Source organism: Mycteria americana, chromosome 15 (assembly GCF_035582795.1).
Source record: "Mycteria americana isolate JAX WOST 10 ecotype Jacksonville Zoo and Gardens chromosome 15, USCA_MyAme_1.0, whole genome shotgun sequence".
NCBI classification, from domain to species: Eukaryota; Metazoa; Chordata; class Aves; order Ciconiiformes; family Ciconiidae; genus Mycteria; species Mycteria americana.
In genome coordinates this window covers 5161500-5178387 of record NC_134379.1, presented here as the reverse complement: position 1 = coordinate 5178387, position 16888 = coordinate 5161500, and the positions used below count along the sequence as shown (strand labels likewise).

Below are 16888 nucleotides of genomic sequence, written 5' to 3'. Positions count from 1 at the left end.
TCTAAGTAGCCCAAATGAAAAAAGTCAACATGAGTCTCAAAAGCTGATTTTGTCTGTTAAAGATGTTTGCTTTTTGTTTTGGGTGTGGGTTTTTTTGTTTTGTTTTGGTTTGTTTGTTGGTTTTTAGAAAAAAACAACAGCAAATTTCAAATTATTCATTCAGCATAGTGTCCCAAAAAATCACAGCGCTCGTATTCAGTAATTTAGTAAATTATTGTAATTTTATAAATACAAGTATTCAGAAGTAAGTCAAAAGTTTTACAGGGTTTACCTTTCTTAGCAACTTCCATTTCTTCTTCTGTCCAGCGGGATGTCTCCACAGGCTCTGCAGAAGCTGAAAGAGAAACAAAGACACTGATCAGAGAAAAGACCAGGATTCACTATTATGGCATCAATCATGCCTCCCATAGTCAACTAATCTATTTACATTAAGGCTTGTTCAAGTTACTCGGGAAAGCTGCTCTTGTCAGTGGGAAGTAGTCAGTCTCCATTAAACCAAGTTAGAGATATAGTAGGAACCACCACAATCCCAGCAGAGCAAACTGTTCAAAACTATTCTGCCTACAAAACTATGATTAATTATCTGTCAAGGAAGACTTGTAAGTAAGTTAGATGTATTTATTACTAAAATTTTATGTATTTATCACTAAAATTGTATGTAAACTGTCAATAATTACCATCAACTACTAAAAGCAGCAATCTAACATGCTATAAAAGCTAGTTCCATCTTATTTCACTGCTGTGGAAAGGACTAAAATGGTTATTTATTGGTTAGTGGGTATCAAGAAATCTACTATTCTTATATTCACTGAGTCTCCTACTGGACAAACAGAGAAAAATAAAAGAAACCAAAAAAACAGTAAGCAAAACCAAGCAGGAAACTAAGTATGATTCCATGCAAAATACTTTTCATTCACTTCTCCGGATTTGATATCATTCTGTTCAAATTTCTGAATGGCATTAAGCTGCAACAGCCTCCATTTCCTTTTCGTAAAATCTTCCATTATGCATAGCATGCAACATGGACCCTTCAACAACTTCAATTAACAAACAATAAAAGTAGGACACTATAAAGTATCTGATCCACTGAAAAGCTATTTTGGATTTTGCAGAAAACCCTGCAAAAATGGCTTAAAAAAAAAAACCCAAAGCAAAAAACACTGTTGCCTTAGTCTAACTGCTGACAAAAAGCCACCACATCAACTGAGCAAGAATGTCTATCACAATCTCTGATGTTTACAGTTAAACAAGAACTAATTTGCCTGCTTACTCTGTTTTTTAGGATATGCAGAATACCTGAGCAACAAAAGAGTTGTTAGAAATTCTAGAATAGCAGCTGCCTGTAACTACCTAGTTGAAGAGCTAGGAGCAACAAACTTTGCCACAGCAGAGCACTGCAAGGAAAAAAAAAAAAACAACACACCAAAAACCCAAAAAAAACCAAAAACCTGTCCTGCCATCCTGGATAATTATTTACTAGCCACAAAGTATTCTGTTTGCTAGTATTTCTGCAGCACCACAAATTATGTCAGTCTTTTCAGAAATGCAGCCAGAGATAGCATAGTCTTTTCTAACCATACGTGCCAAGAAAGTAACATTTTATTTTAAAGTCTCTTGCCATCTAAAGCAGAAACAACAACAAAAACAACTTGCTAGGATCTATTTCAGATTATGAAACTCCCTAAAGTACTCAAATATCATGCCTACTTATTTAACAATAACCTTTGTAAGCTACAGCCTGCAAGTCAATCTGTGTCAAAGGCACTTGGATCTCTACAGATCCATCGTTAACCCTGCAAAGAGAGAAAATGTAGTTATCACAGAAAGGGTGAACTGCCTTTTTTTTTCCTGCCACGTGGCTCTAACAGAGTCATCTGATTACACATGTACTATTCAGGAAGTTACACTCGTGAAGTTTAACAGTATCACACCATCACAAAATTATAAGCAGGCCTAAGAATTAAGATGTAGTCGGGGGGGGGGGGGGGGGGGTGTGTGTGCACTGCGTGCACAGAAAACAACCTTATGTCCATGGAGCCTGACAAGCAGATGGGTCCCCAAGTGTCCTATAAATGCTACTCACAAGGTTCTGGCGGGGGTGGAAGAGGCGGTGGTGGCTCTTCAGTGGCTGCAGCTGCAGCAGCATTTGCTTGCGCAGCTTCATTTGTCATTGATCTGGTGATTCTGCCCTTACGACGACCTTGGCTATTGGCAGTTTTTCGGCCCCTAGGAGTGGCCTGCTCCCTTTCCTCTGTTTCCTCTGGTGCAACTTCAGTTTTGTCCTTTTCTTTGGTATTCTCTCTGGGAATAGTTAAAATATAGTTCAGTCACATTCAGATAGCCACGATAGGCAGATATTCCTGAATACGGGTGTAAAAGAACCAAACAAACCACAAACAAAACTCCACAAACCCAAAAGATGCCTTTAGTGAAAGTGAATTCACTTACTGTCTGCAATTTAGAGTTGCTAGAGAATAACACAGATACATGATATTATCAACTTCAAAGAAAATATGAACACTGTGATAGAACATATGAAAAAAACCCAAACCAACAAGATACGAAAACTATTACATGTGCAAAGAAATAATCCCATGGCTTTTTCCACCAGTCTGATTAGTTCAGCAAGACAGAGAAACTGGTACGTCCAAAAAAAAATGTTTAATGCACAAAACCTAACCTAAGTAGCAACAGTTTTCAGTCCAGATTTCACTGTCAGGCTAATGTGAATCCTGTTCTGATCTTTGCAAAAAACTGCAATCTAGAGTGAATTAATGTATTTTCAGTACATATACTTACTTAGATTCCTCCTTCTCATCCTTTTCCTCCTCATCTTTCTTTTCCTCCTCTTTTTTCTCTGCTTTTTCTGCTTTTTCCTCTTCTACCTTTTCTTCTACCTTTTCTTCTTGAGAAGGACGAGCAATTTGTTGCTGAAATGAAATGGGATTTACACATCATAACAACTCGATGACACAAAGGTGCAGCAACTTGTACTCAGAGCAGCAGAAACACTGATGCTGCCTTACCTCCCAGCTTGGTAATATTTTAAGTTACAGTCACTGCACACCAGTCAACATAACAGTAAAACGCCTCTGCCAAAAACTGTAACACCTATCTGCACCCTGAAATCATAATGAACATGATGTTCTAGGCATTATCTCCCAGACTTCAGGAGTCCCCTTTGCCACAGAATGTGCAGTTTCTATATATTAGCTGTACCTCAATACCTCTCAATTTATTTTCTCTTATGGTTCTTCTGGTCAGCTGCCCCATTCAGATATGGTATTTTGTCTTATAAATTCCATGGAGGTACAGGCTTCTTTTACAAAATGAGCAGAGAGGTGATAATGTACATGTACGTGTGTCAACAAATACATGTGCTGTTTATGCCACACTAAAAATGAACAGCTACGTTTTAGAAGTGCTTAGAGAGGTCTGACGAACATTCTTGCATAGTAATGGTGTTGCTCCTCTCAAATTTTATTTTTAACGTTGTCCATTTTAAAATAGTGAAACCTGATAGTTCACAACTTGGAAGCATAAGATCTTGTAGCATGAACATTATGACCAACTCTAAGCTATCTTCTCAAAACTGTCATTAGTAATTAAGAAATATAATTGTTCAAAAAATTGGGTCAGGAATTTTAGACTTGTGTTTCGAGTGAATTTATGGAAGGAAAATTATAGCCTAGAATTATTTATTTATTAAACTATAGTCTTCATTGAGATGATAGTTTTACAAGCACATAAGCACTAACAAATGACAAAGTAATTACCATTATATGTTACTATACTAAGGAAAACTGCACAAAACATTATTTACGCATTCTCTGTTAAGGGACTCTCGCTCCTTATCTTTCAAAGCAATCCAGATGACTACCATGTGCAAGGGTATCTCATTTTAGAAAGCACATAAATTTGATTTAAAATTTCCAGAAGATGCAATCTGCTTCAAACAGGAATTAATGGAAGAAATTTCCGTTACTTAATGTGATCACACAGAATTACTAGTATGGTCCCTTACAGCTGCTAAAAAAACAACCAAACAAACAAACACAAAAACCCCCCACAAACAACAACTAAAAAATGTAAGAAAAATTTGTGGCATTGTTTTTGCTATTTCTTATCACACAAAAAAACTACAGCAGCCTTGGCATTCCCTGTCTGACTTCGCTGTTAGAGGTGGCCTAACATTAGACAAGCCAAATATCCTGTGATGTTTTAAGAAAGCATTAGAAAAATGACACTGCTCATACAGAAAAAAAGCCCCAAGTACTAGGAAAGATCTATCAAATGTGGCTACAGAAAAGATTTCCTTAAGTTTTAGTGTTGTAACCCTCCCTAAATATATTTAGGAGCCTAAATATTGATTTTTGCCATCCACAATGATATATCTGCACGTGGCCAAAACATCTTGCTTTCCAACACTGCCAAACTTCTGTGTCCACAGCTTGCCTGCAAATTCCTTCCTCTCCAAGTTAAAATACCAAGGAGTAGCTGGCTGCCACAGAATAAATCATGTAACCCCCTCCCCAAGTTCCCAGAACCCTTACATGAAGCAAATGGTAAATAAATTAATTTTCCTGATGGGCCTCAAAAGCCAGCAACCCACATCAAGCATCTAGAGCTTAATCCATATTGCCCATTCACACTGAATAGTATCTGTAACAAGGTGATCTTCCAAGTGCCACAGAAAAATCCAAGCCTTCTGTACAAGGCACCATACAAGAAGAATGAGAAAAGAAAGCCTGAGGCTGCAGGTGAGATTATAGTGGGCAGGACTCCAGTTGAAGGCAAGGGGAGAGGGAGGAGGAAGAAAGAGCTCTCTTCCTCCTCTCTGAAAATACATACGTTTATTTAAAATGCATGATTACAGTTTAAATTCTGCCTTAAATATGTTCTCGTAAGAAACTACGTCATGTAAGAGAGGGTGGGGAGTTGGATATGGCCACACAGAGGGAACCACTCACAGGCGTTTACACTGAAGGGCCTCGAATGGGTTAAACAAACCACTTCCATCACCCATTCAGAAGAACTGCAATACCTACATGCTCTCCACTCAAATTTGGTGTGTGCAGAACCAACTTGTTCCTTACTGGCCATTAGACTCGGCAAGTCAACTTTAAAAAGTAAAATCCATGTAATATTTTTATAAAGCTACCTTTCAAATAAATACCCAAAGTACACTTGGCAGTTCGTGGAAAGACTACAAGACTACAAGAGAGAGATCTACAAGATTGCTGTTCTAGGACTTCATTAACTCAGATTTTACAGTCCTCAAAAATTCCCTGAAAAATTCCTCAAAATAGGCTTTTCTTTTTCACAGAGGAACCAACCTTCCCATAAGCGTAGCAGCAGGTGTCACTGTTTCACTAACAAAACTGAGGCTGGAAATAGTCACAAAAAGGACTTGTTTTTGACATTTTAATAAGGTGAACTGGAGCAGAAAACCCTAACGCTAACCACTATCATCTTGCTGCAAATTATTAGCATTTAAGATGCTGGCATTACTCGCTTATGCAAAAACTGCCTTCAGGCAAGATGTCAGAGTCATGCAAAGTAAATTATTTCCATCGTGCTACATAGATTGACCTCAAAAGCAAGGAGTTAAAAATTGCATTTTCAGAAGAAAATAAAAAGAAAAATAATAATAATTATTTAAAAAAACCCTGTATTTTACATCTATTTACAAAACAGTTACTGAAAATCCTCTGTTCTTTTTTCCTGGTTAACTTAACATCACACTTTGTAAATAACAGGATTCTCTATTTCACAGTGAATTTATTTAACATGCAGAATCAATAGGTCAAGTGCAGGTTAAACACAAACCTTAAAACAGTTGAAGCCTCAGTCAGCGACGTACCTGCACATTCATCTGTTGATTAAAACTTTTACTATCCAGGCAAGGGGATGGGCTTTAATTCAGGGTACGATTCAAAAGGACAAAAACCACACCAGCACCGACATCACACAGCTCTTTAGCAGAGGCTGCCTGACCCAGCAACGTGTTTATTCCAGGAAATTGTGTCATTCTGCCACTTAAGCTGCCTACAGCAGCATTGCCCATCTCACATACAACCTTCTAATCTCACCGGGGTCACCCAAGGTAATCCCCACCGAGCTCGGCTTGATTGGCCGTCACAGACATACAGCAAATTTCTGTCTAGTCAGATCACTGGACTGTACCACCTGCTGCAAAGGCACACGGCTTGATCCACAGACACGCGTTTCTGCTGACCAGGCAGCCAGACCACAGGAACACACCCCTTAATGACTACTGCTTTGCTACCAAATTTCAATGAAAAACTTTACTTGGAAAGAACCTCCTTTCAATGAGTTATTTAAGGAATTCTCTATAATCAATGCAAAAGCATCGTATAGCACACTTTCTTCCAACATGATGCTAAAAACTTGCTCTTCATTTGGAAAGTCACATTTGGTTTAAGACGCACTTGTTTAGTTGCCTCTGTAAGCATTCTGGAACAGTTTAGGTAGCATTTTATAAAAAGGCCTTTCTAGACCCATTTGAGGACAAAAATGTATCAGAATTCAATAAGCCTTACATCTCTTAACTTGACATGCCTTAATCCAGCCTCCAGATTCTCCAAAATAAAAGGTCCCACACTGAAACTTGAGTCAAGTTCATTCTCTGAAGGATTTCAACATCGTTACCATGATTAATTTCTCCATTGCAATATTCCATTTGCTCGCCTTCTAATTTACAAAAATATATGAACTATTAAGAGTTTAAGCTGAAGCACCTGTTATTGGCATAAGCACATCTTGGAGCACATCATAAATCTTACATGACTTGTGTTTGCCAATCAGCAAGGAAGTTTCAGGTTGCTACTCAGAGATATGAAAAATATCAGCTTCAAACAAAGCTGGGGTGTGGGAGGGAGGGGAGGGATGAATTCCGTTCTGCAACTGTAAGATAAAAATTCTGGCAAGCAAGGCAGTTCAACACTCAAGTTCTTTTTTTACTAGCTGTTATAGATGTTGGTAATTAATCATTAATAAAATTGAGAAATACAAATACAATTTTTGGTACCATGTAATTCCTTACTACAGGTTACTAAACATGCTAAATACTTCTGAATTTAAACTTCCAGAAATGGTAAAATTTCCCATTTAGAATGTTTAGAGTATTTCCTTGCGTTTGAAACTATAGCTCAACATTCTTCAGATCCATGAAGTCTGACACTTATCTGCATCCTTAACACAGAGCACACATTAAGCCTGCCTAGCAGTTGCCCAAAGTTTAGTGATCTGTTGTAGTACTTAATGTGGATCAACAACTAGCAATTAAGACCTACAACTGCTAAAATTCAAAGAGCAAGTAATTTGAGTTGAATGAACAACGACAGCAGCTTCAGCGTTCCAACTCACATATTTAGTTATTCACATATAAATCAGTGTTCAGAGGAGCAGTTACAAAGTCAGGCAGAGCACCTTGGGTTTCCTTTCATAGTGAACTTAGCTCACTATAAGTGACCTTAAACACTTGAGTAAGTGTACACATGTTAAGCCCTTGTATACAGGGCTGTAATTAAAGTCTTTCTAGTTTATATGCATTATCCAAAGAAAGCAAACAAGTTACGGATTGAGAAATCCATCCAAATTTTGAATTCTACCAGTTCCAATATTCTACAGTTTAACAATGTTGAAAGACATTTAAGTATACAGTTATGATCTTCTGAATCTCAAAACTTCCAGTTACATTGCATTACAGCTTGAGCCAGTTCTGTCTCCTCACCTCTTAGAACAGCTGCAGAAGAACAGCATACGGCAAAGATATTGCTCAACATGCGTATACTTACTATGATCACACCAATCTCATTTTATACTGGAATATGAAACTGAGCCACTTAAAACAGCAGCATTGTCTGTGTTTAGTGTCCACAGTGATTGTCCACATTTTGGACAATCTCGCTTATTTCCCTCTTGTTTGTATTTGCCATACATCCATACTTTAACTGGAATCTTTCACCATCACTAGCCACACAACAATACACTTTTCCTATTAGGCTTAGAAAGTCTAACAGAAGTTCTGGCAAAATATAGGATATTTCCAGTATTTTCTCCCGTCACAGCAGTTCACAATTAGTCTAAGTAGAAGCTCTAACTAAATCCTGTGCATAATGAAAACGACCTTATCCCAAGCAATCCATAATTCGTGGGGTACAGACAAGTAAGTCTTCTGTGACATGATCTCTTCTCTTAGAACACAAGACCATAATTTAAAAGGTTTAAGTACAACAGCAGCACCGTAGAAGCACAACACTATGACTGTTTCTAGTGAGCAGGATCAACTTATCAACTGAAGCTGTTTGCAGCAATTTTCTCTTATAGAAAAAATACATTTACTGGGACTCTCATAAAATTTACATTATTTGCAAAGAGGATTCACATATCCTGAAGTGTAATATTTACTTAATTTGCTGTTTTGCAGTTCAGTACAGATTTGTGCAGTCACAATACCTCAAAGTCTCAACAATTTTCTTTTTAGTATCGCCGCTGAGATATGACTAAATGCAATAACCCACAACTCTTCAGATTTTAAGGCCTGTGGATTTCTAAAACCCTGAATTTGAGAGGACCCCACCCCTCACCCCCACCAAGCTCCAGTTCCAACAAAGCATTTGTTGGGTATTTCCTCAGCACATTGTATCTATACCGGTTTCCAGCTGTTAAATTCATTTTAAGGATACAAACTCAAAATACCTCCAGGCTTGGTTGTTACATCTAGTACTCTGTTCATGTACTTTATTTCATATATGACCATCCTTCCTAACCTCGTCGCTGACATAGCTTTCATTCTATTTTCAGTACTTCCTAAATACCCAATAGATGCAAGGGGAAATCAGAATGGAAAGAGCAGGGAACATGTTCAGTGAAAAGACAGCACTGCTCCTGCTTTCTTTAAAAAAACCCCAAAGTCCAAAGTGTCTTAATTTTTTTTTTTGTTAGTTTTCCAATATCCACATTAAAGCTGGTAGCCTAGCAAACATATTTATATGCTTTTTGTACATAATATGCTGTTCCCTTCCCCTCCAAAGACTTCCACAACTTCCAAAAGAATACTTCCTGAATCAGCAGAATTTTTTATTTGCATGCATTAAATTGGTCTCTTTCTTCTTGCTATTAAGTTCCAGTTTGACTTTGAGCCTGACCACCAAATAAAGATCACTATTAATTCCTGCTTTTTGACAAACATTATGAAGTGATTATGTATTTTTCACTGCAAGTCACATGCTAAACCTAATTTCTGTTGGCTCTAACACAGGATTTAATGACGGATTCGACTTCAATGTCTATTGGCAGGGTCCTCAAATAAAATGAATTGTCATATTAAAAAAAAGTCACAAATGTGCAAAGGAAGAAGATATTCCACAGAATTAAAAACAAACTAACCAAGAACACCGCTGAGGTCAGGATTACTTAAATTTAAAAGGGGCAAAAACACATTAAAGTAAAAATATTTTTCCTTCTCCCCCCTGCCTCCCCCCCCCCAATATATTGCTATATTGGATAGTAAGACAGTTGTAAATATGAAACAATAAAATAACAATATCCAAGTGATTAATAAATTTAAGATACCTGGTTTCTTCCTCTGCGTTTACCGTAATTCCTTCGCACAAGGGCTTTATAATTTTCATTTTTCTTGGTCAAATAATAATATAGTACACAGTCGGGAACATTCTAAAGTGAAAGCAAAAAAAAAAATTAGGTTTTACTGCTATAAAAAACACGTTCTTAGTATTTAATTTCTCTCAACACTTAAAACTATTCAGGCCCTAGACTAAAATAAAACTCTATTAGATTTGTTTGCTCAGCAGGGAAGTGAATTCACACACAAATGTAACAATATAACGATGCATAAAATTAGTGTTAAACGCAAGACTTGTATTTATAATATCCCTCAGCTACTTTAGTTTGCATGATTTAATCTATACTAGACAATATGCAAGTTTGAAAGCTTCTATTTATCATAATAGCCATATGTCTTCAAGATTCTACTGCAAGTCTTAACAAATCCTAATTCTCCATTCTTACATCAGTTCTGCAAAATCAGTTCTAAAGACTAAAATTAGTTCTAAAGGCTAATTCAGCCAGCAGTAGGATCCCACTGACTTGAAAGGTGGTGGCAAGATTTCTTAGAGTTAGCACAGTGGCTCAGCAGAACCAATTATGTCCTTATGTAAACAGTGAGATAGTTAAAGAAGCTTACCTCCTTCAAAAAGAAAATAAGATCAAAACTAAATGAAGTGCCATTTTCTTTTATTGTTGTCAATAGTGTCATTTCACTAACTTTTGTTAGACGTTTGCATGCACTGATTGTGTTACTGATCAAGTATTATAAAATCCTGTCAAAGCAGTAACTTTTTTTGGACTTACAATTTTTTCCAGGAAAAGAAAGTGATGCTGGGATAAATGACTTACATTTGGAAAGTTAGGGATCCCACCCTAGGCTCTACTTATATTAAAAAAGGTCTTACCTTTCGTTCCAGGTAGGAAGCAATTAGACCAAAGTTCTTGGGATGTTGGACAAACCTTTTACAAATCAGAAATTATTTAAGTTTAACAACATAATTCACAATCAAATAAGCAAAGCAGTTTTCCAAACAATCTGTTCCATCAGCAGGCCTTTGATTTACACAACTGAAATTAGTCTAAAAAGCCCAGTTTTCAAATTGGGCAAACTTAGAACTAAGCACTTAAAATTACCTATCAGCTGATATAATGAGATCATACACCTACTCTTCCCATTTTAAATCTTATCAGGGAACTAAAGTATTTTTAAGAGAATTTCTTATCTAAGGACTAAATGCATGTGAGCCTACTCTGCTGAAAAATAAGTGGAGAAGTCTAAAACTTTTGCAATGTTTCATTCATCCAACTAAGAACATTATCAAATATTATTGCACAAAAGCTTCTGCATTCCCAATTTAACTGATGTTTACTGTGGGGTTAAGTATTTAACTGTCATTTGCAATGTAATAAAAATAAAAGATAAGAAAGCCCATTACTTTTCCTTAAAAATCTCTTTCTCATGGTCGGTCCAGACATTCATGAACTGTCTGTCTTTATAAACTTTCATGGGATCCTCCATCAGACCATTCATATTAATAAACTTCACTCGTCTTTGTTCTGCATCAAACATCATGGGAGGAATGACAGAGAGCTGACGCATTTGTTTTTCATTATTCTACAGGCAAAGAATAAAAGAAAAAGTAAAGAATACAAAAAGTTGCTACTAATGTTTACAGTTCTTGAATTACACAACTCTTTAAAGCTCCACCACAGTATACATTCACAGTTAGTTTGAAACTTCTTTTTGTCCACTTCTTAACTCTTCTACAAGTTGTTACTATCCCAATGAACATTTACACAGTCAGCTAAAGGAAATAGTGTTGCAAATGATGAAAAACTAAAACGGTGCAGGGTTTTAGAAAGGAAGAGTTTTCACATGTTTGTTAGAGCTGTAAAAAACTAGGTTGTAGCAAGCCTGCAATGAACACAGACACATGAGAAAAATGTAGGACAGATGCAATTAGGAAGCATAACCCTTACAAGAAAAGTATTTGTAAAACCTGTTTCAAGCCAAAGTTCACACAGACTCTCTCAAATCAGCCCCAAAAGGTTTCTCTTATCAAGAAACCAAACTCTCTGAAAGAGACCTTTCACTGCCAGTAAAAGGATATTGAGTCATTTGCTGTGCTTCTATAGCAAAGTCCAGACAATAGCCTCACCTCCTGCTCAGAAAGTCCATCAATGATTTCAGAAATCTCATGTTCACTTCTAGCAATAGTTGCTGAAAGTCCAGCCCCTCTTTGGCCAACTCTAGAGTTAGGGGAAAACAGAAGCAGTAAGGATAAAGTGGAAAACAGCTATATTTTCAGATTTTACCCACAACAATGATAACCTTCAAAATTCTTTAAAATACTGTTACCAGTCTCTCAAATTAGTTAGTTAGGACTGTTCTTTCTTAAGCAGCGTCAGAGTACAAACTCTGTTAACGTACTGCAATTTCAAACAACTGCTCATTTTTACAGGTGAATTTGCAAAGCTCAGCAGGAAGGACATGCTTAAGTCAACATCAAAAAAGGTGTTTTAGATACATTAATAGGCTTCTGCCGAGTATGAGAAATGTTCATCAGTGGCACAGAAATCATCACCTTAACTAGTACAACTGATACACTGTGAAAGACAGCTTTTTTGGTTTATTTTTTAAAAGAAAAAAAGCACATTACATTTGCCTTTCAGCAATTTGGTCAAGTTACTAATACAGCACAGACTCACTACAACAAAGGAAAATTTTTAACTTTTGAATTGTTGGGGAGAGCTGTAATTTGGAAGAATTTTTCAGCTAGTGATCTTTATACTCAAGAACATCATAATAATATATCACAGCATGTGGGTCAAGAAGCATTTCAGAGATAAAAATCACTGATAATTAGAGACACAAAACATCTTCATTTGCTTAAAGATTTTACCAAACTAATCAATTTGCACAAAATCTGACAAAAAACCTTAGTATTTACATGGCAATAGTATTACAAGCACAGCTATAGACAAAGATGCCATTACATTAGGGAACATAAATACAATGTAAAGAGACGGCCCCTTCCCAAGTAGAGTTTGCAATTACAAAGACATGATACATTCTCCAAGTTAAAGCTTCTTATAGATAGGAGTTCTGTTTCCATTCTAACAATTTACTTTCTTTCCTCATTTCTTGAGTTCACAAAGCCAGATCTTGCAGACTTCACGATATATTGCAAACTATCTGCTCTTCCTATGTTTTATGAAGTAAGGGGATTTAGACAGATGGTTAGAAGAGATAATGAGATGAAATCTTTATGGGGCTTGAACTCTCAAAGGTGTATTAAAATGATTTCAAACATTAGATAAACAGATCTGAACACAACTGAATCAAACTTGACCTAATTCTAATTTAAAGCACTACCTACAGTACTGTAGATAAAGTGAACTCTCTAATGAATTGCACTTCATTCCTTTTAAGACTCTTTGTACAGTTTCCATTTAACAAATGTCTGATAGATTAACATTAAATAACAGGGACTTAATTGTCATAGCTTGCATACTTCAAAAAGCAAAAATGTCTGGAATAAAATTACATGGCAAGTACAACAAAAGATCACTCAAATTGTTAATTAAAGAAGTCAAATGATTTGAGTGTGTAGGCTAATGACTATAGGGATCATGAAACAAAGGAATAACACAGACACCCAGTGACAGAAAAACACTAAGTATAAATTAGGGTGTAGGCCCAAAATGAACAGGCTCACATGAAGCTGACGCGACAATTATCTTAAGACCAACTCCACAAACCTCTTTGTGCACCTGAACAGCTTAACTCCTATAGTCTCACCAAGCACCACAAACTAACTAGCCTTTGCTAATGAGCCCCTTTTCTGTATTTCTTTTGGAAAATATGGGTTTTGATGGCAGATCTAAAAAGGGGGATAGGAAAGGAACAATTTGGACATCACCAAAGCAGCCCAAGAGGACATCAAACTGAAGAGGCTAGTGCCACTGACAAAGCTGATAGGGAGGGACAGGAAAGGGCGAGACGTAAGACAGTGGATATACAAGGACAGTCATTAAGATCCTTAGGATCTGAAGTGAAACTTGAGCTCAGTGCCATGAAACACCGTGAACAAATGAAAGAACACTTTACTTTATATTGTATGATACTCTAATATTCTTTTTTAAAGAATAAAGTGATGAACATAAAGCTTAACCATTAAGCTGAACCAATTTTATTATAAATAATTTTAAAACTTAAGTCCTAAGAAATATTTCATAGGAATATTTCAAATTTATGGTAATACCTTTGGAATCGTTCTTGCTGTTCTCTTTGCTTCCGGATTTCTGGAAATTGTTTTTCATAGTACTCTCTTGTTTTGCTCTCCTTAGCTTTCCTGCGTGGATTATTTTCTATCCTGTCAACCTTTTTCTCCCATGCCTCCATCAGCTGATCATAACGTTGACAGATTTTCTGTTCCTGTTAAATTCCAAAAGTAAACCTTGAACTAAACACAAATACACTAAGTGATGAGTACACACAACATGGGTGGGCTCCATATTTTTCCTGCTCTAGTGGTTTTCCATTTTGAAGATGACATATATCCAATTTTCAGCAGAGAGAAGGTGAGGAAGTGGATATAAAAATGTAGATTTTGAATATTACACACTATTTCTTTGCTTTACACACCACAATGGTATTTGGTAACTGTTATTTTTGCCTTCCAGAAATCTCACGTCTTCTGGTACCAGGCTTTTAATTAATGGAATTGGTTTAATTTTTAAATTTTTATTTATTTTAAAATTCTAATTAACAGAATGGGGCTGGAATAATTGCAATACGTCCTCAGGCTCAGCAATATGTATGGAGCTGCTCCTACATAAAAAAAACCCTAGGACTGTAAGAAGAAGAATATTTCATTACGTTTTCATGGTGGAATCTTCCAATTTGATGTATAATCTTCTGCTATTCTTAATAATAAAAATGATCTTTCAGACATCACCCAAAACAACCTTTTGACTTTGTATGCCACTTGCTCCAACAGCAAGCAAGAGAAAGCATTAAGTCAATTAATACTGGTATCCAACATACACAAGTTTGATTAAATATGCTGTCTGACTTAAAAAAAAAAAAAAAAATTAAAAAAAAAAAAATCAGAGATCTGCCCATTTTCTTTCAGGTACTATAGCTACTATACAGGAAAAGAAGTTCAGAGAGAGGCCAGGCATGACAGTTAAAGATTTTCACTGCGTCTCTTCCATTCATACTATTTAAGAAAAGAAAAGGAAAGAAAAAAAGCTTTTTCCTTATTGTACTTTAGATGGTTTTCAGTCAAATAATCAACAAACCACAGTTATAAAACCTGCAGTTTATTTTCCAATAAATCAACAGAATTTTAGCTTAAGATCTTATTTTTCTAATCAATGGGATTTACATGACACATTTGGGAATGCAAATCAAGGATCCAGACAGAAAACCAACCATGTGCTCTTTTTATAAAAGCATGATAGTATTACCCGTTGTTTTCTTGCATGATTTCTTCTTTTAAAGAATAGTATTAGCTTTTTCCTCATCACCTGGTTTCTGGAAAACAAAATTGGAAAAAAAAAAGTGAACTACGTAAGAATCAAGCACTTCAAAACTACTCAACAAAGCCCACATGGATTCTAGATGCCAGATCATTATTACGAAAACTATTTTCAGGGATAGAAATCAGAGGGAAAATTCCTGACGAAACAATCATCTAACTAATACTGTATTTTATCAGAGAGAAGATTCTTGAAGATGGCTGGAATAAGCAATTGAGACACAAAAGCTTCCAATTTCAAGCTAGGTGCTCTCGTTTGCCACAAGAGAGATAACATGCTAAAATGAGTAAATTTGGCTTAAGATATTATGCTTGGGGTGGGGGGGGAATCTTTGTAATTCAATCCTAAAGTTAAGAGTTTTACAATTTATTACTCAAAAAATTAACTATTTTGAAACTGCTATGCAGCTACCTTTGAAGGAGTGGAGCAAGAAGTACCTTTTTTTTTTTTTTTTTAAGAGAAATTTTTAAAGGATAGCCATCTGTAGATTTTTCTGTACTTAACAAAATATTATGAAATGGTAGTAAAAGTTATAGCACTTAGTAATATGCACATAACTCACTATGCATTTCTTCACATCTGAAAACGACTAATTCTTCTTTTGTAAAAACTGGTAGTACAGAAACTGGTTAATGAATAAATAAATCTTACGAAGACAGTAATGTTCTTCAACAAATTTGAACTGGAATAATCATGCCACAGCAGTAAAGTTTGTCTCAAAAACACCACTATTTGAGTTTCAAAGTGAGACGTGAAAGTAAATATTTTCTTCCCAGTTACCGTCCTGGAGAAGCCATGAAAAGGCCTTGGTCTTCATAGCTACAATAGAGTGGAATTTCCTCAAAGATGATTTGTAAGAACTATGCACTTTTATGGCAGTTAAAATTCAGCAATTATTTTCACCAAAGTCTAGTAGCAGTACATATTTTGAAAATACGCTGATTTTTGTTGCAACACAATGATCACTATTTTGGTATTTTATAACATTGCTACAGAGTGAAATCAATATTGGTTTGACATAGCCACGTAAAAAGTAGATCTTGTTCTACATTATGAATGACTTTCTGTAGAGAAACGAGTTCACCATTATCTTTCCAGAACTGAGACATTCAAAGTAATCAGATGCAACTTAATGAACATTTGAATTTGAGTACAAATAAGCTTAAACACATTTAAAAATTAATCTATTAAAACTTTATTTCCATTTATAGACAATATTTGCTTCAGTGAACTAAAAAAACCTAGCTCATACAAATTTGAGAAACAAGTTCTATATTAAAAAAGAAACAAAAAATTCTTTTCCCTCAAAATCCATGTTTCTTCTAGAAGAAGACAACAAGTTTGCTTCACTTACTTGGTTTGCCCTAAATAACAAGTGTAGCATGCAACAACTCTGCTTGCAGCCCATGATAGCAAATGAGTACATGGTTAAGTCAATAAATAAATAGATAATAATAATTAAAAAAAAAAAAATCAGGACGACTCCTACCATTTATTGACAACGATAACTTTTGAAACACTTCCTTGAACACTACGTTCAGGAAAAGTTTACTAGGCATATCTAGGTAAAATCTGGTATTTTAGGCTTTGAAAAATACAAGCGTTACCAACTTAAAAAAAGTTTTATGATTTGTTTTTAAGTTATGATGAAAAGTTATGTTTCCCTTTGCCTTCAGTACATATAACTCATTTCTTGTAGCACTGTTCTACAACAAAGAAATCAGAAAATTACATAAGCTGGAAGCTT

The 16888-nt window shown here is 35.7% G+C and overlaps 1 protein-coding gene across 4 annotated transcripts in view; it reads right to left on the bottom strand.

The window, feature by feature from the left end:
* The window catches only part of NCOR1 (nuclear receptor corepressor 1), a 73679-nt gene that overhangs the window by 29990 nt on the left and 26801 nt on the right, over positions 1-16888 (bottom strand). For all 4 annotated transcript variants that reach the window (XM_075518324.1, XM_075518321.1, XM_075518323.1 and 1 more), the window contains exons 9-17: positions 15070-15136; positions 13860-14032; positions 11754-11844; positions 11031-11209; positions 10500-10554; positions 9601-9702; positions 2800-2930; positions 2084-2301; positions 272-334 (exon numbers count right to left, since the gene is read on the bottom strand). In XM_075518324.1, coding sequence (XP_075374439.1) covers positions 272-334; positions 2084-2301; positions 2800-2930; positions 9601-9702; positions 10500-10554; positions 11031-11209; positions 11754-11844; positions 13860-14032; positions 15070-15136 — 1079 coding nt within the window. The remainder of the gene's footprint in view (positions 1-271; positions 335-2083; positions 2302-2799; positions 2931-9600; positions 9703-10499; positions 10555-11030; positions 11210-11753; positions 11845-13859; positions 14033-15069; positions 15137-16888) is intronic.